The sequence below is a fragment of the Metopolophium dirhodum genome, chromosome 2, assembly GCF_019925205.1.
Source record: "Metopolophium dirhodum isolate CAU chromosome 2, ASM1992520v1, whole genome shotgun sequence".
Lineage (NCBI taxonomy): Eukaryota > Metazoa > Arthropoda > Insecta > Hemiptera > Aphididae > Metopolophium > Metopolophium dirhodum.
This window is the reverse complement of record NC_083561.1, coordinates 39,883,970-39,907,853: the sequence shown is the minus strand read 5'-3', so window position 1 is coordinate 39,907,853 and position 23,884 is coordinate 39,883,970. Positions and strand designations below refer to the sequence as shown.

General features: G+C 29.6%; 1 protein-coding gene across 2 annotated transcripts; it reads left to right on the top strand.

Moving 5' to 3' along the window:
- Positions 1-1,404: 1,404 nt before the first annotated feature.
- On the top strand, positions 1,405-23,749 carry LOC132938639 (protein ROP-like). 2 transcript variants are annotated; one of them, XM_061005579.1, is made up of 11 exons: positions 1,405-1,581; positions 1,665-1,775; positions 1,895-2,047; positions 2,123-2,278; positions 3,482-3,585; positions 3,730-4,094; positions 4,150-4,254; positions 17,337-17,799; positions 18,764-18,951; positions 23,306-23,466; positions 23,543-23,749. In XM_061005579.1, exons 2-11 carry the CDS (start codon positions 1,748-1,750, stop codon positions 23,602-23,604), a joined length of 1,785 nt encoding a protein of 594 aa, XP_060861562.1. In that variant the 5' UTR covers positions 1,405-1,581; positions 1,665-1,747; the 3' UTR covers positions 23,605-23,749. The 2 variants fall into 2 exon arrangements, with proteins under 2 accessions (XP_060861562.1, XP_060861561.1); XM_061005578.1 differs by having other exon boundaries at positions 1,405-1,775.
- Positions 23,750-23,884: the final 135 nt, after the last annotated feature.

Here is a 23,884-nt window from a genome sequence, read left to right as displayed (position 1 = left end):
TTCAACAATCTACCTAATATATACTACATGTATCTATCTAACTAAATATAATATATAATAATATTATATATAAATAAATTATAAATTTCTCTTGGACGCGGCATCACTCGTGAACGGCTGGACCGATTTCGCCAATACTTTTTTTGTCGTGTTCGTAATTGTCAGGAGAAGGTTCTTAACTCTTAAGTAAGGTCGTTTTATAAAAATTCACCGGAAAATTAGGAAATCTGAATGTAGGTGCCATCTGTCCAGTCACGAAAGAAACTAAATATAATAATATTATATTTTTGTTTATTGTAAGGTTGCTATTGGTCATGATTGAATAATGAATATGATTGTAGACCCGTAGCTTTATAGCTTAGTAATAATTATTATATTCCTAAGACTAATTTTTCGACACATGCACATCGTAATATGAACGTGTTAATAAAACATTCGTAATTACGTCCGCAATATCTCACGCATACAAAACATACAAGTGTGTCTCTCGGGTAATTATATATACATATTATATTATTATATATATATATTCAAGATGATCGATGAACATTTTTAAGTTTTGAACATCATACATCAAATAAGAAATAGACGAATTGAACGAAGTTTGAATCATATTGAGTTGGTACATATTTTAACGAGCAACGAAGTGAACGGGATCAGCTATAATATTATAAATATACAATTAATGCGTTTTTGAGTCCTTGAACTTATACTTATAAGTTATAATATTGCCAACGTATTTCAACCGAGGTAACTTTTGCACGGGCGGTTAAACAGTAGTAAATAAACATAATATTAAAATACATTGTAAAATACAATTACTGTTTTTAGCACAGTTTAGTAAAACATATTATAGCTGAAGTCGACACTAGATGCCACTATCAGTAATTGCATATACCAGTACATTGCATAGACCAATGGACAGCGCATTCCACTCCGCCCTGCCGTAAATGCACGGGAATCGTATAAGAGAAAGAAAGAAGAAAGAACGAAAAGAGAAAACAGAGAAAGAACATAAAAGGGGCAATCATTGACGTATGAAACTAATACTATATTTCCCTCACGTTCTCTTTTCTCTCTTACTCTATATTGTACCCCAGACCTCTCTCTCTCTCTCTAAGCGCCGTCCATTAGGTTATAGGTCTTTGGTACATTGCATAGTCACTACGTCATTAGCTAACATACGTCGACGCGTAACCATTTTATCCCCAACCGTGGTCACACTGCAAGTCGTCGGTACATCCACAACAAAACGGACAGCTGGTACGCAGCAAAAATACGTAGTCCTGTTAGCGCTTCCCACCCTTCCCAACCATAGTCGTAGTTCGCCTCATATCATTGGCTGTTAAATTACCCGGCCGCCATTGTACAGCGGAGAGCCAGCTAGTAGTCGTGGTGCGGCGGAGTGGTTCGGTGAAAACGATGCGTATTGCGTATCAAAAAGTTGCCAACTAACCTATATGTATATTTTATTACGAGTCCAGCCCGGATTCCATGGATTATCGATCCGTTCGTTGTCGCTTGTTGTTATCTCCGCGTCCCTGGACGACAACTACGACAACTAACTGTGGAGACTGGAAGGTGAGTTGACCGAGTTACAGCATCAGACGTTGAGCACCGACCAGTGATTACTCATTGTTTACAAAGCCTGAGTCCGTTTACAGTTTTTTGCTCGTCTCCACTACCATCGCAGTCCTCAAATTCCAATACTCAGATCAAATCCGACCATACGGTAGTGAAAGAAAAGATGGCACTCAAAGCGATCGTCGGCCAGAGTAAGTCATTGCGATTCTGTGTGCGTCTCACGGCGTCGGCCACTCATAATCGACCGCTGCATAATATATTAGTTTGGTATACACAACCTATAACCATATTAATCGTTGTCGTTTTGCAGAAATAATGGACGAAGTGATCAAACGGAAAGAATCGAAAAAGGGTACTGCGGAAAAACTGATCGAATGGCGGGTGCTAGTGGTCGACCAGCTGGCAATGAGAATGATATCATCGTGTTGCAAGATGCATGACATCTCGGACGAACGGATCACCCGTGAGCGTTGTCAATATCGATACAACGATACCTTCTAGATGGGAGGTTGACATCTCTTTTTCTTGTGTGTTTTAGTTGTGGAAGACCTCCATAAGAACCGCGAGCCGTTGCCCACAATGGACGCCGTTTATTTGATCACTCCCTGTGAAAAGTCCATCTCCACACTCATCAGAGACTTCTCCAGTCCGGGGAAATCCATGTACAAAAATGCTCATGTATTCTTTACCGAAGGTAAAATATTTCATTTGTATCTCCATTTAAGTTGATGTACAATTCTTATAATACTCCTAATTGTTACTGAAGTGTATTATGTATGGGTTTTATACTAAATAAACATTTTGAATGGTCATTTGAGGAATTTTAGTTACATCTTTCATTCATTTCCATCACCGATCATCATTTAAAATACCTATTTTTAATAGTTATACATATGTCTTAATATATCCACTACAAAGTACAAGTATCACTTACAAACTATCTTCAATATTAAATAAAATAAAGGCAATAATTTTAAATATCGTAGTGGAAATATATACCTACCTATATCAATTATATTGTTTTTATTATTTTCATAGGTTAGAAAGATGTTACAATTAATTAGTTTTATGAATAGATTCTCAAGTGAAGAAACCTTCATTCGTTTCACCATTGATTTTGATAAGGATTAACGGTACACTAGTTAACTGACAAATAATTAAAAGTTGTGTTGTTTAAATTGATTTGTAGCTGTTTCTTATTGCTAAGTAAATGTTTGTAAAATTTTCTTTTATGTAGATACATTGTTTAAGAACTTTGAATGATTTTTACATAACACTATTTAGTAAAATAATATTAAAAATTTAAGGTATGCCATTAAAAAGTTGCATACCTACTTGATAGTGTATACCCTATTTTATGTTGTTTTCAACATTTTGACCTTTGGTAGCTGAAATTATTATTATCTGTTAACTAACCAACTTGTTTTAAATTATTATTAACACAAAAATAAATAGTAAAATTCCTTAATACATTAACTTAAATACCTACTTAGATTTATGATTTTATCGATCTCCTACATTAGGTTAATGTTATGTGGTTTACAATAAATTAGATTATCTTAGCTTATTAATTAGATTTGACTCCATTAAAGTTTGTTCATTTAGTGAATTGTATAATTTGTCTCTCAATGTCTTCATCATATAATTACCCCTTGTGTATGATCAATTTCAAGTTCTTGAATTTGGTTATGTTTGTTTTTTTTTAATAGTAAAATATATACTAAAATAAATTATACTTATTATTGTGCTTCAATCTACAAAAAATCATATTAAATTACTAATATAGACCACTAACACCAGTAACACAATCGTATAATACTTGTATGACAATAATATATTATTTATGCTTAATATACTAATATGGTATTATATTTTAATTGCTTCATATTAACAAAAGTGTGTCAAGAAGAACTCTTCAATGAACTGTGCAATTCGATTGCTGCCAAAAAAATTAAAACTCTCAAAGAGATAAACATCGCTTTCCTACCATATGAAAGTCAGGTGTGTTTATTTAACATAAATAAAATATATCAAGACCTTATACATAATATATTTAACATGTTTATTTTAATACTGATATTGTTTCAATATTCTATATTATACAACTACTTAAAAGTATTGATTTTATATATTTTATGTTTTCAGGTATTTTCTTTAGACTCCCGTGAAACATTTCAATGTTACTATAATCCATTACTAGTAAGCAGTCGTATCCCAAATATGGAACGTATTGCAGAACAGATTGCTACAGTTTGTGCTACATTAGGAGAATATCCATCAGTAAGATATAGAAGTGACTTTGAACGCAATGCTGAGTTGGCTCAAATTGTGCAACAAAAGTTAGATGCTTATAAAGCTGATGAGCCAACAATGGGTGAAGGTCCAGAAAAAGTGCGTTCACAGTTAATTATATTAGATAGAGGATTCGACTGTGCATCTCCAGTCTTGCATGAGCTTACGTTTCAAGCTATGGTTCATGACCTTTTGTCAATAGAAAATGACGTTTACAAGTGAGATATAATTATAATATTTTATTCTCAATTTTAATTAATTTTTTTTCAAAAGGTATGAAGCCAATGCAGGATCTCCTCTTATTAAGGAAGTGTTATTGGATGAGAATGATGAACTTTGGATGGCGCATAGACATCAGCATATTGCTGTGGTATCCAAGTAAGTTTTTAAAATAAACTAGGTTACTTACATAATAATGTAATTTTTATTACAATTCAATAACAATTATTTAGATATAATCAATGTTATCATCTGCATGTCTTACAAAAGTAGTAGTCCAACTTGACTTTATATTACATTTCATCAAAATCAATTATGAAAAAAATAGGAAAAATAAATCAAAATTATTTGATTTAATATATTTTATAGATAAAAATATTCATGAATACTTAATCAATTGTTAACTTTGCCTGAAGATTAAAATTTTCTTCAGACATATTTTTATTCCATATTTATTTTTAAAAGTTTTCAGATACCAGTGTACTGATAGTGTATCAAATAATATGATTTGGTATTTGTTGATCCAATTTGTAAATATAGTCATATATTTTTCATTTGACTGTTATTATTGAATAATTTATAGCAATAATATGAATTCTAGTTCATTTCATTTGAAGTTATAAATATTGATATATACCTAATTAATTGTGTATTATGTTCAAAAATTAAAATGTACTAAAATAATATTACATGTATTCCGTGTAGTACTGTAGTGTATCAAAAAATATAAATTATGCATTTTATTTTCTAGACATATAGTTCACTGTTATTATTAATTAATTATAGGTACCAATTCTATTCATATTTCATTGCAAATGAAAACTTACTATTAATTTTATACACATAATAGTTAATAAAATGTATTATTTGATAAAAGAAAATTGTCTAACTTATTAATTTTAAGTTAGATACTTACCTATGAATTATACAAATAAAGTAGTCACATGACCAATACATAATATTATCTAATTCACATAGATACGTACATGTTGATGTGTATATTTTAAAATTTTTTTTAAGTTAAAGACGACATTAACATATTTGCAAAAAAATCTGCATTTACTTAAATTAAATATTTGTTTTAAGTAATATACTTGCAATTTACTTTTAACGTTTTAACTTTAAAGATAATTTCTAATTATAAATATATTATAAATATAATATTATTATAATAATAATGTATTAGTATTATACATTATGATTTATTGATTTATGATATAAAAGTTTAAAGTTAATTTCTGTTTATCTTCAAACAGGCCTGGTGTCACATGTATTAATACATCAATATCACCATGGACTACAACAGTTGTAGATAGTTCTACAATCGTCAACAGACCCACGGACTAAGATAATGAACTTGACTAAGATTAAAACTTGATTGTTTACTAAAATATAACAAATAATATTGATGTATAAAACGTTCAAAATATTCTTAAAGATTATTCGATATCCAATTAGTATGACAATTATTGTAAATAACTGTTATTAGCTTAAGATAAACAATACTAATCTTTTCACTACTGGTTTTTACTTTCAGTAAATTCTTACAGCCCCTCAAAAATAAATGTAACTTTGAGTAGCTTTAATAGATCAATGGATGCATGAAATACTAAAATTTTAAAGTATATAAAATGCATAAATAAAATAGTTGTATACATTTTTAATATTATATTATAATATGTTGATTCTATTTATCAAAAGTTGACATTAATTTAACATATAATAAAAATTAGGAAAATATTATAGATAGTAAATAATTTAAGATTTACATTTCTGTGAAAATTTCCAAAATGAATATTTCCACAAAAATATTGATATTTAAAAAAATTGTTTAAAATAAACCACTTGACTTGGATAACTTTTTTTACAATCAACATTTTCCTTAGTCAGATTTACGTTATTGAATTTTTCCTAAAAAGATATGAATCAAATAAAAATATTTGCCTATTTTAAAAACATGGAGTGTAACAGGAAGACCTGACAAATCTTGTTCTAATGAATATTTTTTTATTTTTTTTTTTGTATGTAATTTATTGACGTTTGAGCTTCATGTATAATATAACATTATTATTATTATTTTTTAATACTAAAAATAAAAAATTTTAAATCTAATACAATTTTTTTTTGAAAAATTCAAAACAGCTAATTTGTTGATCTGTATTTTACTAAACTAAATACATTATCTAAAACAAATGGTTTATTTTTTATGGTTTTTTTAAGTAAGACTCATTAATTTGAAAAAAAATAACTTTGAAAAAAAAATTGATGATTTTAACAGGTTAGCCTATATATAAATGCTCAAAAATATTTGAAAAATGTTTTTCTTTGACTGAATCAACATAATTTAACATGATAATAAAATTTAAAAACTAACTACATAACTTAAATTCAAAATTTTTCTAAAAACATGTAATTATACATTTTATATGAAAATAAAAGCAATTCTTGCAGGTACAGGTCATAGAATTGAAATTTCCGCGTAATCAGTCATGGTGATATCAAACTATTAATGTACAATCTACAGTTACTGTCGTAGAGGTTTCATTTTTATTATTATTATAATAGCTTCAAAACCCATGGCAATCAAATATAAACAACATTTTCTATTGGAAATCCGTGTTTGAGCACACCCAAATTAGCCAATCTTCTGCCCAAAGGTCTAATCCAATCTAATTAAATATCTCTTAACTTCATTACCGATTTTCGTCTTATGGCTCGTGTGACGCAGTGGTGGTTCGTGAACCGTATGAGGGGCGAGGCAAATATTTTCAAAATGTATTAGAGAAAAAATGCTGTTAAAATATAACAATGAGTTTTTAGAATATAACTCAATTAATATTCAATTCTAACCTTTAAAAACATATAAATCTGTACCTGAGAGGCTAAAGGGTCCATGTCCATTATTATAACTTTTCAGGAGAGCCAAAAAACCGTTTTTCAACTATTTTTATTTTACTTAAATGGCTGCTGTAAATTCAATTTAATGATTAAACCAACGAGGTTTGTTTTGAATTATAGGCTATAATATTCTCAATAAGATGAATATTTTTTCTTTTAATTATAACTTATCTATAATTGTTTATTTTACGATTTAAATTAAATGTTTTGGACTTAGATTATTTTGCTCAATCACACAGTGGACTTGGACTCAATTAATCTCCATGTTAATTTTGATTATTTTGAAAATATTTTATCATTGACTGTTGTATATTATAATATAGGTAAAAATTATAATATTATATTGAATAATTTACAATTTTTAATATTTTTATGAATTTTATTAAGGTATTAGTAAAGTTACATTGTATTCCAGTTAAATATAAAAATCTTGTATCCCTATATAAGGTCTTATTAGACCAATAAACAATATGTTTATAAAAGTCAAAATAAGAACAAAACTTTTTTTAAAAACAAATCTTTTTTTTAAACATAAAAAATAAAAACAATGCATATTTTAAAACAAATATTTTTTTTCATCATATTAATTTAGTCTATATATCCTCTTCTTCTCTTGTCCCATTTCTTGTATTTTTAGCATGTGGTAAATTTTTAAAATAGTCGTGGTATATAGGTGGTATCCATTTCAGTAATGTTTGGAGATTTTTAAATTTTAAGGTGTTAATAGGTTTCAATGTTGATCTGACTTGTGGGATGCTGTTAGGAATATCAATTATTGATTTATTATTCACTTTTCTTTTATTTCTGTTTAATTTAATTGTCTTGAACACTGTTTTGTTGAAATCTGTCTTATAATAAAAGTACACCTAAATTATCTTTTTTAGCCTGTAACCAAACAACTTTTGATATGTGAAATAAATCCCCATCGTCATTTTTTTTTGGAGAGACTAATGGTGCATTATTTCCATTATACAATTTTTCAAAATTTTTGAAATCTTCAATCTCCATCGAATGTACTGTGATAGGGTTTTTTACACGAGCAATTTCTACAAATTGTTCCCAATCTTTTGGAACTGAAAGGGATAGAAGAGGAAAACGTTTTTTTTCCTTTCAATAACTGAATGCACACTGTCTAATTCTAAATGTGTATGACCTCTTAATAGAAATTTATGGTTTATTTCTTGAAGGTTAGGATATTTGAACAAAAACCAAACATATGCCATAATTATTGTTAAGTTTCTATTTTGTCCTGCACAATTATCAGTCCAAAGATTAACTTCATTTATAGTACTTTTTTGTTGAACTTCATTTTCAATCCACTTATATAAGACAGATGCAATTTAATTTGTACCTCTAGCTGCTTTAGTCTCATCCCACATTATTGCAAACGATTTATTGTTGGTGCAATCCTCTATTTCATTCAATACCCATAATTTGCGAAGATAAAATGATTGGCAATTATGTAGAAAAGGAACTAGAAGACATTTTTGCATGTCCATTGTTATGAATACTGTTGTATCTTTGTTTTCATTTGATTTAATTTTATCTTCTTTCTTTAGATTGTATCTTAAAGTGGTTTCAACTAAATGTTGGTCTCGTTGGTTAGCAATTATCAATTTTTGTTCTGCAGTATTTTATTGTTTTTCAGATAATATTAAACGGTCACATACATCAATGTATCATTATAAGGAGGGTGAAAACTTATTATTAACTTATTTTTCATTGAAAATTGTATCCCATGATAACATTTTTTTCCAAAACTGTAAATATTATTGTTCTAGAACTTTCAGAGATTTTTGTAGAACATTTCATTTGACATGCAACCGTACATGGGAGGAGTATTTTGTTTCCTCAACAAATAATTGTTTTTTTTATGTAGGTTGTACATAAGCCTCACCTTTTAATCGCTTAATAGATGCTTTTTTCTGTTTCCAATACTCTGGGTGTTTGTTTTCTCTTTTTTCCTTTTTCTGGTGTTTTTGTAGGTTTTTCATTCTCGTTTTCTTGAATGATACCATTCTGTATTGAATCTGGAGGACTGTCTTCTATACTTCTTTAATAATAAAAAATAAAAATTGTTTTGGTCAATAATTGGTTTATGAAACACATATAGTTATCAACTTCCAAATATATGTCAGAAAGCCATGAAGTGACAGCTGAATTAAGTTTCTTTTCACTAAATAAGTTATTACCTAAAGTTATAAGTATAATATTATATTATATGACTAGATGTAAAACATAACTCATATTTTTAATATATTATTAGCATATTAGCAAATAATATAGTACAATCAAATTAATACCTTCAAAACAACGTTGGTCCTTGACTTCAGATAAACTGATGACTTTTTTTTATTTGGTATTGGATTATCTACAACCAAAAAACAATTTAAATTGATTTCTTTATATTATAAATGGTAAAACAAACTTATAATTCACCATAATATTGGATTTTTAAGTTTTAGTATTACCTACTAATCTAATACTATAAATTTAATATTGTATAAAATATGGTTATAATATTTTTAATATTATTAACTAGGTACCTAACTATATACAATATTATAATACTATATAAACTAAAATATAATATAACTAATATCATAATATCTATGATACATATTATATTACATATTTTAATATCATTATAAATACATAATATTATGTAATTATATTTATTTGGACTTACTTTTGTTAGAATTTGCAAGTGTTGAATTGCCATTTGCAAGGCTTACAAACTTTCTCCCTCTGTTTATATTATTTAGTATATATTTTATATTATACTTTTTATAATATTATATTCTACACCTTGTGTATGACATCATTATATTTTATAACATTCAAATTAATATGCTAATTTACTAACAAGTAATAATTTTGGTTGTCTTTATATTATAAAACAATAAAAATATTATATTATTATAATGATAATAATCTTTTTTATTATAAAACAATAAAAATATTATATTATTATAATGATAATAATAACGTTATCAATTAGATCTAAGTCACAGCAAATCCTAGCAAGAAGAGCCAAGTCCAAAAATAGAATGTTATCAATTGAGTCCAAGTCCTTACAAGAATTTTGCAAAATGATCCAAGTCCTAATCATGGACTTAGATCATAATTCATAAATCAAAATTAATATTTGGACTTAGTTCTTTTTGTTATTTCTCTATATCTCGGTAAATATTCGTCATTGAACTAAAATGAAGATAAGTAAAATGACGCGTGTCAAAATTTCACATAAGAAAAAACCATAACCTCAATTTTAATTAAAGTGGACTTAGACTCTTAGTCTCTCAGGTACAGAAATAATAAACCATATAAAATTTATCTCAAATGTCATATACATAAAAAAAAAATACTTATAACATAAATCTTATTTACTAAAACAAAAACAATCTTTTTTTATATTATGTTTTGTGAATTAAATCTATTCTTCTGTCTTCGAGTAATGCAAATTGGTCAATTATTTTTTCATAGAATTTGTCATCATTTTTTGATTAAGTGTTTATTAACTCCTTCTCAATAGAGATTGTAGCTAAGGAAGATAATCTTTCTACAAGGGAGTAAGGCAGTTTTCACAATTGCAAATAGAATAATAATAATGTTAAGAGGACGTGTCACGGGAAAAAAATCACTTTAAAAACATGTTTGCGCGTTCCAATAACACGGGTTACTGAGTGGTTTGATCATAAAAACACCTATGAACCAAATTGTAGAGGAGATTTTTATCTGGTTCCGTAAGAAGCCCGATTTTTGAAATTTTCATTTCTAAGTCCTAAAAATAACTTTTGAAAAATTAAAAAAAAGTGTATTAAATCATGATATTATATTAATATTGATTTATTTCATGATGTTTTAAAGATATCAAAAACCGGGCCTCTTACGGAACTAGATAAAAATCTCCTCTACAATTTTGTTCATAGGTGTTTTTATAATAAAACCACTCGGTAACCCATATTCTTAGAACGTGCAAAGAATGTTTAATAAGAAAACCGCAGAAAATTACGCTCGTCAAGTGCCCCGTAAGCAGTGGCAGCGTTCGATACTAGATGTTCATACCACCACCCGCGCACGCGATAACGTCATTACCGCACCATGGTAGTGGACGTGATACCCAAAGTGAAACGTATAAAACGGCTAAGAGAATGCGCTGTTAAGTGTTTTCGCGATCCGCATGCACGCGGCGTTTAAGCCACGCCCATTCCTCGTAGTCGGCGACCGGCTGACGAGTCTCGTTCGGGAGCGCCGTTTATTATTGTATGAACGTTTGTCTAAAGACCTTCGCGTCATTATAAAATTCATTCGCGTAATTACTGCAGTAATATTTTAAATCTCCGCGCGTACCTATAAACTAACGATTATAATTTAAGTCACTGCTTATCTAAATATATGAACAAATATAGAGATCGTATATACTTTATCATAACATAGCTTGATTTGTATTTATTGCATTATTACTTATTGAAATATACCTAATACCTACTTATAGGCTATAGTAAAACATAGTTTTATAATATCTAAATAAAATAAATAAATACAGCGTAATTTATTAGAAATAATTTAATTTATTTTTATTATTAACAAAATAGATAAAGATAATATAGATTTGAATTTTAGAATTTAGTATTGATAAATTATTGATTTTTTTTTTTTGAATTCTTCAATATTTTGTATGATATGTGGAGGTTCAACTATATCATTTTTCAACATACGTTTAATGAACTGAGGGTCAATTAGCTCTCTTAACAAGAACTCTTCGTAAAATCTAAATTAAAATAATATAAGTAAATTAACAAGTTTTTATCACATCCGAGCGCCCGTACATAGTTTATAAATAACCAGATAAGAAAATGATTATTATATTTGTGACAAATATTATTTAATTTGGTTAGATTTTATATTTTGTATTCGTATCCGAATTCTATACAAATAAAAACTATACTTTTGTTCTTCAAGTAATACGGTTTAATGAAGCGGTTTACAGGAAAAATACCTATTATAAACATTGTTAAGGAGACCTTTTTTAACAATCGTAAGAAATCCTATTTTTGATATTGTATTCCAATTGTCCAATATCGCATAGTAAATTATTAATTTTTTTTTTACTTTTTATTGATTAATTTTTTAACTAATTATATAAAGTATAAAATAGGTGGGTAAGTAGATGTCGCTCTGCTGGGTAGATCTGTAGGTGATAAGTGGGTCACTGTAATGGATGGTATTAAATTTGAATTCAATGATATAATATCATTGTATTAATACAGTAGATTCTTAATATGTAGAACGTCGCTATCTCGAATTTTTCGTTATCTCGAACTACTTTGAATTCCCCTTGAAACTACTATTACACTTAATAGTGTTTTGCTCTCGATAACTTGATATAAAATTAATCGTTTTTCGTTATCTCGAGTTCACAAATAATATTTTTGTTCAATTCAACAAGCTAAAGATGCTTTAAAAACCCTAAGGAATTTTGTTAAGACTTCTACAGGTATAGATGATAAGGCTTTTTCTGCATTAAATAATTTGGAAGACGTCGTGGCAGAAAGAAATAATATGAAACAAACCTTACTGACAGATTTTTTTAAAGAAAAATAATTTATTCAGTCATTTCAGTATTTTAATTATTCAAATTTTAGTCTATTTTAGTCATTCGTATTATTTATTATTCATATAAATTATACAACATACATTTATATTAGTTTTTTATTTTTTAATAAAACTCGATATCTCGAAGTTTTCGATATCTCGAACTTGTTTCTGTTCCCCTTGAGATTCGACATAACGAGAATCTACTGTATAACGATTCTGAGCGAAAACGGTCAGTCAGACGTATGATATTACCAAGTATATTTGATGATATTTTTGTGAATAAATCAATTTATATATAACTTATTTACGTGGAATCTTGTTTTAAATTTTCAATACTCAGCTATAAAAGTTGAACATTTTATACATTTTTAACTACAAAATAATTATTAAATTATAAATTTAATAAATTTGATCAAAATTTCAACTTTAAATGCTTATAAAAAAAAATTGTGCCTATGTATTTTTAATATTTTTCAACTGCTATTAGAACGATATATCAGGAGCTATATTCAATTTTCACGCTTTTTTACCCAACAAATAACATTTTATTGATATTTATAGAAAAAAAAAACTAAATAAATTGAAAACTGACAATGTCCGTAAACAGCTCAAAAAGAGTCAAAATATTTTCAAAATTGTATGGTGTATAGAAAATGCTAATATAAAAATTCAGTGAAATTTTCAAGTATCTACAGTCATTCATTTTTTAATTACAATAAAATAAGAAAATTGTAACATTATATCAGGAGCCTTGCATTAAATTTTCACGCTTTTTTACCCATCAAATAAAATTTTATTGATATTTATAGACAAAAAAATTGAAAACTGTCCGTAGAACGCTCAAAAAGAGTCAAATTGTTTTATAAATTTTATCGTGTATACACATCGTGAATGCTAATATAAGCATTCTGTGAAATTTTCAAGTCTATACAGTCATTCGTTTTTTAAAATAAGAAAATCGCAAATTACATGAGAAATCGAGTGAATATCAAATTTTGTAAAAATATGAACTTCAAACGCTCATAAAAATTTAATTTGACTTTCTTGTAGATATTTTTTTTTGGATAATGTTAGAAAAACTTATGAGGAATCTTTCAATACATTTTCAAATCTTAGATTTAAAAAACAAATTTTTTATGAATTTTCAACTCAAAATAATTTGCAAATTTTCGTCATTTTTACGTATTTTGTCAATATTTGAACCTTAAATGGTTATAAAAAAAATGTGACTATACCTATGCATTTTTAATGTTTTTCAAATGTTATTGTAACAATATAGTAGGAGCCTCGTATTAAATTTTTAAGCCTTTTTATCTAACACATAATGATTTGTTGACATCCATAGAAAAAAAAGTGGTCGCTCTGCTGTACAGTAGGTTACAAGTGGGTCTTTGTAATGAATTGTGTTAAATTTGAATTCAATGATATAATGAAAAACGATTCTGAGTGAAGACAGTTAGTCAGTCTATGATATTACTAAGTATATTTGATGATATTATTGTGAATAAAGTAATTGACAATGTTCGTAAACAGCTCAAAAATAGTCAAAATATTTACAAAATTTTATGGTGTATAGAAAATGAAAATATAAACATTCAGTAAAATTTTCATGTATCTACAGTCATTCGTTTTTAAATAACAATAAAATAACAAAACCGCTACATGAGAAATCGAGTGAATATCCAATATTGTAAAAATATGAACTTCAAACGCTTATAAAAAATTATTTTGATTTGCTAGTAGACATTTTTTTTTGATAAAGGTAGACAAACTTATTAGGAATATTGTATTACATTTTCGAATTTTAGGTTTAAAAAGAAAAATTTGTATGAATTTCTAACTCAAAATAGTTTGCACATTTTCGTGAATTTTACGTATTTTCTCAATATTTGAACTTTAAATGCTTATAAAAAAAATTGTGATTACCTATGGATTTTTAATATTTTTCATCTATCTTCGATACATTATATTAGGAGCCTTGTATTAAATTTTCAAGCTTTTTTATCCAACAAATAAAATTTTATTGATATTTATTGAATAAAAAACTAAAAAAAATTGGAAACTGAAAATGTCCCTAAACAGCCTAAAATAAGTCAAAATATTTTAAAAATGGCATGGTGTATAGAAAATGCTAATATAACATTCAATCGAAATTTCATCTACTACGGTTATTTCATATTTGTTTTAGAGTTGCACCAAAAACCAAAATCTTTTTTTTTCAAAAACAGGTAATTAATGTATTAATGTAGGTAATATGATTATAATTTATTTTTTTAAACAAAAATATAGTGATAAATGATATAGGTCACTTACTAAATCTATTGATTGATTTTATACATTTCATAAACTGTAATTCATTGAATTGTGTAATATTTATATAGTAGTTTGTATAGTAATTTTAAACAAACAGTTACTTATATAAATAATTTTTTGCTAAATGTATGTTACAATTAGTTAACATTATATTGTACAACTATAAATTTTAAATTATTTATTTTTTGGCAGTAAACGTACCCGATCTCTTCAAAAATTACAGAATGATAATTAAAGATTTTAGAGTTTTATTATTATCATTACGAGTATATTATAATTATTATATTACTATATTAGGCATAGTCGTATTACCTACTACCAACATATTATTATTTTAATATAACATTAACAGTTGAACGTAAAAGATAAAACACGGAAAATTAATATTAATTTAATTGCGCTGTATTTATTTTATTTACCAATTATTAGATTATACTATAAGTATTATATTTAAATAAGTAATAATCCAATAACTACAAATCAAGCTATGTTATAATACAGTTTCTACGATCTATATATTTGGACATAAATTTAAGTAAGCAGTATCTTAATTTATAATCGGTAGTTCATAAGTACGCGAGGGTATTGAAAATATTACGTCGGCATTTGCGTATAATGAATTTTATAATGACACGAATCGTACCGGACGAACGTTCATAGACAAATAAACGGCGCTCTCGAACGAGCACTCGTCGCCGCCGTCGGTCGGTTGCGAATTGCGAATAGTAGGCGTGACTTAAACACCGCGCGCTTGCGGATCGTGAAAACACCTAACAGCGCATCCTCTCGGTCTCGGTTGCACGCGTAAATTTTTCGTGACACGTCCTCTTAATTGTTATTTCATTGATATCTTTTGATATGAACCAATATCTTTAATTTGTGATAAAAGTATTGTGGGTAGGTACTTACACTACACGACATTATGTCCACTATGACAACCTCCTATGTTCAATTAGTGGAAGTTACGACGCTTCGACAAATGACTAATGGATAATGTTGACAAACTCTGAGGACCGAAACGTTCAGCCTCATTTCATAATAAAATTCCGACTTCCCCCTCTACCATTATTTATTATTTTTATTGTACGGCCGTCCATCTTGTCTGCGGCTAAATATTACTAGCCTCTCGGCACTCTTCGGCTGTCGTCGAGATCGTTACATCGTTCAACATCGTTCTTCGTCGTGATTTTTGATAACAGTGAGGAAGTATGTAGTATGTAATCATGTGTACTATGATAATTAATATTATTTACGACAAAATAAATTTATTTTGTATTTTTGTCATTAAAATAATACATAATAACAAAGAGCTTTTGTATTTTAAAATGTACATTATATTATTGAAAATAATATTCTTAAAACCGAATGGAAATAACTATAACTATAATATATGAACCTCTTTTTTCTGTGCAATAGTTAGGTGAGGCTCAGCCTCACTTGCCTCCTCAGACGAGCCACCACTGGTGGGACGCGGCCTTGAAAATGTACTCCCAGCGCGCGTATAGAAGTTTCACTTCAAAAAAATTTAATATTGATTAGAACAAAAGTTATTAATTCACTAGTCAGTTATTTCTGTTACAATCTGTATATATTATGTACATTTATTTTTTCACAAAAACATATATCGTTGATATTAGGTACTATTTTTAGAACTGTACATAGTACCGTGGAAAATCACAGATAATCCACAAAGATAACAATCCACCCGTGGATAATCGAGAGTACTGTATATTCATCAATATAAATATATAAAAGGAAAGTGTGTGTGGGTGTACGCTCACTTTTCTATACAATCTCTCACCCCACTCGGTTTTTAATCACAAATTGATAATAAGAGGGTTTAGAAAGAATGGGACCTTGTGGGTGGAAATAATGGCGAAAATAAGTTTTAGAATATTTTAGAAACTTCTACAATGTTCAAGAATAGAACGTTTGGAAATCAATATTAATAAATATCATGTTCTAGACTTTTCGATTCTCAAAGCCCGAAGATATATAAGTCTAAGTTTGGCACGTGTTTATCGCTAACTGCTTTAAAGATGATCGTGTTGACGTGTTATAACGTAATCTACGATTGTATCACAAATTATTTTCTCGTGTCATGTAATTTTTTGCAGTTAAATCAATTCAGGGAAGTATGGAATTCTATTTTTTAGTTACAGTATTTTAAAAACTAGAGAAACAATTATTGCACTGTTAGATAGGAAGTTTACATTAGTTTCTCACATTACCACTAATTAAAAATATTTGTAGCTTTTGGGGGTTAAAATATAGAACAACCATTCTTTCACACCAACAAGTCAATTTCAATCGCACAAAATAAGTAATTATACATTGGGGTCTTAGGTTAAATTTGCTTAGGGGCCAATAATGTATTGATAGAGGTATACCACTACTTTTTTTATATCATATTCCGTTATTCTTTTCAGGAAAGTAACACAACAATTGAAAAAATTCTCAGATTCTAAACGCATGTCTACAGTTGATGAAGGCAAATCTTCCATGAGTGATTTATCTACTATGATTAAGAAAATGCCTCAATATCAAAAAGAGTTGAGTAAATATTCAACTCATTTGCATCTGGCTGAAGATTGTATGAAACATTATCAAGGTAACGTGGACAGACTTTGTAAAGTAGAGCAAGATCTTGCTATGGGTACCGACACGGAAGGTGAGAAGATCAAAGATCATATGAGATGCATTGTGCCCATACTGCTAGACCCGAGTGTGACTAGCAACGACAAAATGAGGATAATTATATTGTATATTTTGTCAAAGAATGGAATATCAGAAGACAATCTTAACAAATTGATACAACATGCTCAACTTACACCAATTGACAAACAAACAATTGTCAATTTGAACTTTCTTGGTATCAACTCTATTGTTGACGTAAGTATTATTATTGATTATAAATACTATGGATCGCTCACTGTGGAACAAAATATTCTGCGCTAATTTACTAGCGATCTTGGTTTCAAAACGAGTGGATCACTGCCACTTAACTATTTACGATTGTGTATTGACTTATATACTTGTTTATATACATACTTAAAAAGGCACTTAATGATAATAACTAAAATAGTAATTAATAAATATAATATAACATAATATTGTAATATTTCTCGACACCGCCAGGGTAAACGCCGTATCCACTCTTATCCATTTTTGGTCAAGTGCTTATCACTTGTATTAATAATTGGTAAGATATGAAGTTGATAGTAGTTTTTGGTGCGCGCATGCGCGTGTGGAGCGTGGAACTAGTTGCAGTGATCCGCTCGTGTTTTAAATGCTTGAAACTGATAAGTCTTATCTTATCAATGGTATTATGGCGAACCGATGCCACATGACCTCCCTCCGTCGTCGGCGCTACTGTAAGACGGTTGGTCACATTGCTTTCGTGCCGAGCGGTGGCCAGCACTCCCTTGCTTCCCCAGTAACTTTCAACCGACGTGTACTCCCGTCAGTATTTTTTACCGACGCCTTTTTTTCTTTTCTGCCGTTTTGCATTGCAACGTCGCACACACATCTCGCACTGTGAAACCTCGTGACTGGTCGTCCCCTTTTTGATCACCGAACATACGTAATTGTTAACTTTATTTAGCGTTCTTCGAATCGCTTTTGTATTAATAGCTAGCGCATTGCGCGACTTTATGTTCATTTTTACATGTGTTATTCACCTGTTAATAAACGCACTTCAATAGACTAAATAATCGGTTTTTGTAAATAACCAACTCAAGTAGCTACCTACTCTCGATATCGTTGGAAGCTAACCGTGATAACGGCGAAACCTCTACAGTATTATACAATTTAATAAATATTATTAATTTAATTAATATATTTTGTTTCTCCTCAGGGTAACAGAAAAAAACAATATCAAATTCCACGTAAAGAGCGCACCTCTGCACAGACATATCAGATGTCTCGTTGGACACCAGTGATCAAAGATTTGATGGAAGACTGTATTGAAGATAAATTGGATGCTAAACATTTTCCTTTTCTCGCAGGCAGAGCTGCCTCATCTGGATACCATGCGCCATCTAGGTGTATATTTAATACTATTTTTTTTTTTTTTTTATCAATCCTTAGATTGGTTAAATGACTTTGATGGCTCTCCACTTATCCCTATCCATTACAGCTACTTTTAGTTCTTTATAGTTGGTTTTCTCTATATCGTCTATGATCTGTTTCATAAATGGTGTTCTTGGTCTACCTCTTCCAGCTTTTCCTTCTATTTTTCCTTCTATTATTGTCGTTATCCATTCATTATTTCTTATAATATGTCCGATCCATTTTTTCCTCCTTTCTCTGATTGTATTCCATATTGCTTTTTGTTCATTCATTCTTAGGTATACTTCCTCATTTTTAACTTTCTCTGTCCAAGAAATTTTCAGTGCTCTTCTCCAACACCATGTTTCAAATGCTTCAATCTTTTTTTTTTCCGCTTTTAGTATCGCCCATGTTTCTGCCCCATAGAGGGCTATACTCCATACAAAACTCTTTATAAGATTTTTCCTGGTGTTTAAGCTAACAGTGTTTGCCGTTAATAGGTGCTTCTTTTTGTAAAATGCCTGTTTTGCTTGTGCTATTCTGCTCTTTATGTCCATTTCGCTTCTTCCATCATGTGTTATTTTGCTTCCTAAATATGTAAAACATTGAACAGTTTCCAGCTTCTCATTTTCAATCGTCATGTTTGAAAGCAATTCCTGCTTGCTGCATATTAATATTTTTGTCTTGTTCTTATTTATTTTCATTTTGTATTCTTTACAGCTATCATTCATTTTTATTAACATGTTGCCTAAAGCTTCTTCATTTTCCGCAATCAGTGCTATGTCGTCTGCAAAGCGCAGCATTTGTACTAACATCCCATTAATTTTAATTCCTCCAATTTCTTCTTCCCTTAATTGCTTTAGAGTATTTTCAATGTACAGATTAAATAGTGTTGGTGATAAGTTACACCCTTGTCTAACTTCTTTTTCAATATTTGCTTCTTCCCATGATTTGCTTCTTTTATCTGTTATCACAGCCTTTTCATTTAAATATAACCTATGAATAATTCTTCTGTCTTTAATATCGATATTTATGGTTTTCATAAAATTGAATAGTATTTCTCAATTGACGTTGTCGAAAGCTTTTTCTAAGTCAATGAACGCTGTATACATTGGCTTGTTTACTCTATACATCTTTTCCATGATCATCCTTAAGCACAGTATAGCCTCCCTGGTTCCCCTATTCCTCCTAAAACCAAATTGGTCTTCCTCTAGATTGACACTTATTTTTTCTGCTATTCTTTTGTGAATTATCTTTGTTAATATTTTCGATGCATGTGTTATTAGACTTATGGTTCTATGATCTTCGCATTTTTCTGACTTCTTTTTTTTCGGTAATGGTATCATTAGGCACTTCTCGAAATCTTTGGGAACTAGCCCTTTTTCATATGCATAATATATTATTTTAAATAATATCTCCTTTCCTTCGCCTTCCATTGCTTTTAACATTTCTCCACTTATGTTGTCTATGCCTGTAGCTTTGTTGTGTTTCAACTCATTTAGTGCTGTCTCAAATTCCTCTTTCAAAATGGGTTCTCCTGTATTTTCCTGCCCTGCATCTTCTTCTTCTATGGCCCATTGTCCCGCATGTACATTATCATTTCCATATAACTTTTCAATATATTGTTTCCATACTTCTAACTTTTTTTTCCCTTCCGTGATTATTTTACCATCTATTCCTCTAAGTATAGTGGCTTTATCTTTGTATTCTCCAAAAAATCGTTTAATGTTCTTGTATGCTTTATCACTCAAGCCTCTTGTTAGACAGGAATCAATATCTTTGCATATATTGTTTAGCCATTCCTCTTTGGCTTTCTTCGCTTCTCTATTGACCAGGTTTCTATACTTTTTATATTCTGACATTCCCTCTTCACTGACCGCGTTTTTGTATTTTCTTCGTTTTTCAATGAGATCTATAATTTCGTTGTTTATCCATGGTTTCGTAGGCATTTCTTTAGTGAATTTGAGATATTTTTCCGCTGCTTTTGTCATTATATCTCTTAATTTTTCCCATTCGACTTTGTCATTATCCTGGTTCTTATTGATATTTGCTTCTTGTAATAGATTGTTTAATTCTTCATTGAAATCACTTCTTATTTCTTCATTCTTTAGTTTATCCATGCACCATTTTCTTTTTGTACTTTCGTTGGGTTCCTTTCTTTTCAGGCTTAAGTTTGTTTCCATTAACACTAGATTGTGATCACTGTCAATGTCCGCGCCTGGGTAAGTTTTGCATTTTTTTACTTGGTTTTTATATCTATTTCTTACTAATATATAATCTATTTGATATCTTGCTCTTCCTCCCGGCATGGTCCATGTATATCTTCTCCTTATCGGTTGTGGGAACATTGTGTTCATAATGATTAGATTTCTTTCTTTGCAGAACTCAATTAGTCTATGTTCCCTTTCGTTTCTTTTGCCTAGACCAAACGCACCTGTAACTCCATGTTCTTTTGACTCCCCTACTATAGCATTCCAGTCTCCTAAAACAATCAAATTTGTTTTTTCGTTTGTCATTTCTATCACCTCATTTATTTGTTCATAAATTTCCTCTATTTCTTCGTCTTTGTGAATTGAGGTTGGCATGTATACTTGTAAAATAAATGTATCAACAAGTTTAGTTTCTATTTTGATAGCAATTATTCGGTCATTGTATTGAATAATTTCTACTACTTTTTTCCCTATTTCTTTGTTCAGTATGAAACCAACTCCTGTTACTCTGTGGTCATCTCCGCTAAATATAATTCTGTAATCTTCCGACCAGAAATCTCCTTTACCTGTCCATTTTAGTTCGCTTATTCCTATTATATCTATTTTAAGTCGTTCCATTTCAATTTTGAGGTTCTCCAATTTACCACAGATCCCTAAAGACCTTACATTCTATGTTCCTATTCTTCTTTTCCTTACTTTGTTCTTCTCCTTTAATGAATACTTCGTAGCATTAGTCCCCGCCCGGAGATCCGAATGGGGGACTATTTTACCTCCGGAATTTTTTAATTCTACTGTATTCATCATGTCATTATCCTCAGGATGTATAATGCAGTAGTTTCCTCTTGCTTTCTGCATCGCAGTTGGTGAGCCAGTACTTAAGCTATCCTCAAGCTGCCTTCACCAAATCCTTCCATTGCCGTTAGATCCGCTGCGAAAATCGTCAATGGTCGGTAGTAGCGGTTACTGCTGCCCTTCGCTACCTCCTTTTAATCGCCTTTTACGATAAGCAGGAGTTACTGTGGTCCTATTCTAGCCCCGGACTACAGGGGATAATACTATTATTATTATAATTTTATTTATTCCTTGTATTTTAAATTCATTTGTGCGACATATTTAATTGTTGTAACCTATACAACCTAAATAACTGAAAATAATTACATCCAAGGTCATAGCAAATTTCACTAAAAACAGGGCCAGATCAAACAATAATAGTGCACTAGGTAAAATAAAATGTTGTTGCCCCTAAAATAATAATATTATCACTGTTATGAAAATGTTGTTCCCCTACTAAAGTGCTGCCTATATCACTTATCCCTAGAGCCGGGCCTGACTAAAAATGTTTATACTCTCAATAATTGACTGTAATAATTATTAGCATAACAAAATAGTATATTGTGTGGCAAGGGCGGGAAGTGGGCTATTTCACCCAAGACTGAAATTGCCTTCTCGCACGAGCCACACATACTATTTTTTGTCACGCCTCTGCGTTCATTGATCGCGTCATCATGGCAAAGTTAATTCAGGCTAGGATCTATGCAACAACCAGACTACTCTACGAAAACAATATTTCATGAAAGAAACGATTTGGTTTTATTTATTTTAAGCGTCATGCATGGAGGTTATAATATGAATATTAGATGTAACTAAAAGCTTATGTTTTGTAAGGACCGTGGTATAGATTTCAGTATAAATAATAGTTATTATATTAAAATAAAATAAAAATAAAAAATGTAATCAAGGCAAAGGTAATGCATTATGCGGGGATCTGTGCATCAACCAAATTATTATACGAAAACAATTTCATGAAGGAAAAATGTTAACGCGTCATGCAAAGAGGTTATAATATGAATATAAGATGTAACCAAAAGTTTATGTTTTATGAGGACCGTAGTATAGATTTTAGTGTCTGTTCAGAGAATACCCGTGATATCTGAGCTCAGTACTCTTGGGGATTTCCATTTTACCGCCCGGTACATTTGAGGATTCCCACTTTAACGCCCGCTGGACGGAAAAACATCGCTTTCCAACGCTTCAACCGTCATCGAAAACTAAACTTTCGGTGCAGGCGTGACAAAAAATACATTATCTACTTAGTACTTACTATAGCTTATATCGTAATGCATTTTATTTGTTTCTAGTGCACGATACGGACACTGGCACAAAGACAAAGGAAAGGGTCAACAACTAATAAAAAATGTTCCAAGAGTAATAATATTCGTGATTGGAGGAATCAGTTTTTCTGAGATGAGATGTGCATATGAAGTAACTAGTAATGTAAAAAACTGGGAGGTTATTATAGGTAATTATAGTAATTTTTTTCTAAATATTTTGCTTTTTACTTTGATACTAAACTATATTTTATGTGTTTTTGACAGGTGCATCTCACATTCTTACACCAGAAGATTTCATCAATAATTTATCAGCTTTAAGTCAATAAAGCTTGTTCAATTCACATTTTTTAAGTATTTAATATTGTTTTAAGTATGCCCTTAAAATGTTAAAATCATGAATTTTGTAATCAAAATTTAAATATCATACAGTACAACATTATGGAATTAATACAAATAATTACACATTGTTCATTGGCGCTTTAACATTTATTATTACAAATAAATAAATTGATTTTATGGCCGTTCTTACAATGTCCTGTAAAGTGTCAGTTAACGCTAAACGGACATTGTAAGAACGGTCATTGCTCTAAAATGTATAGTAATAGT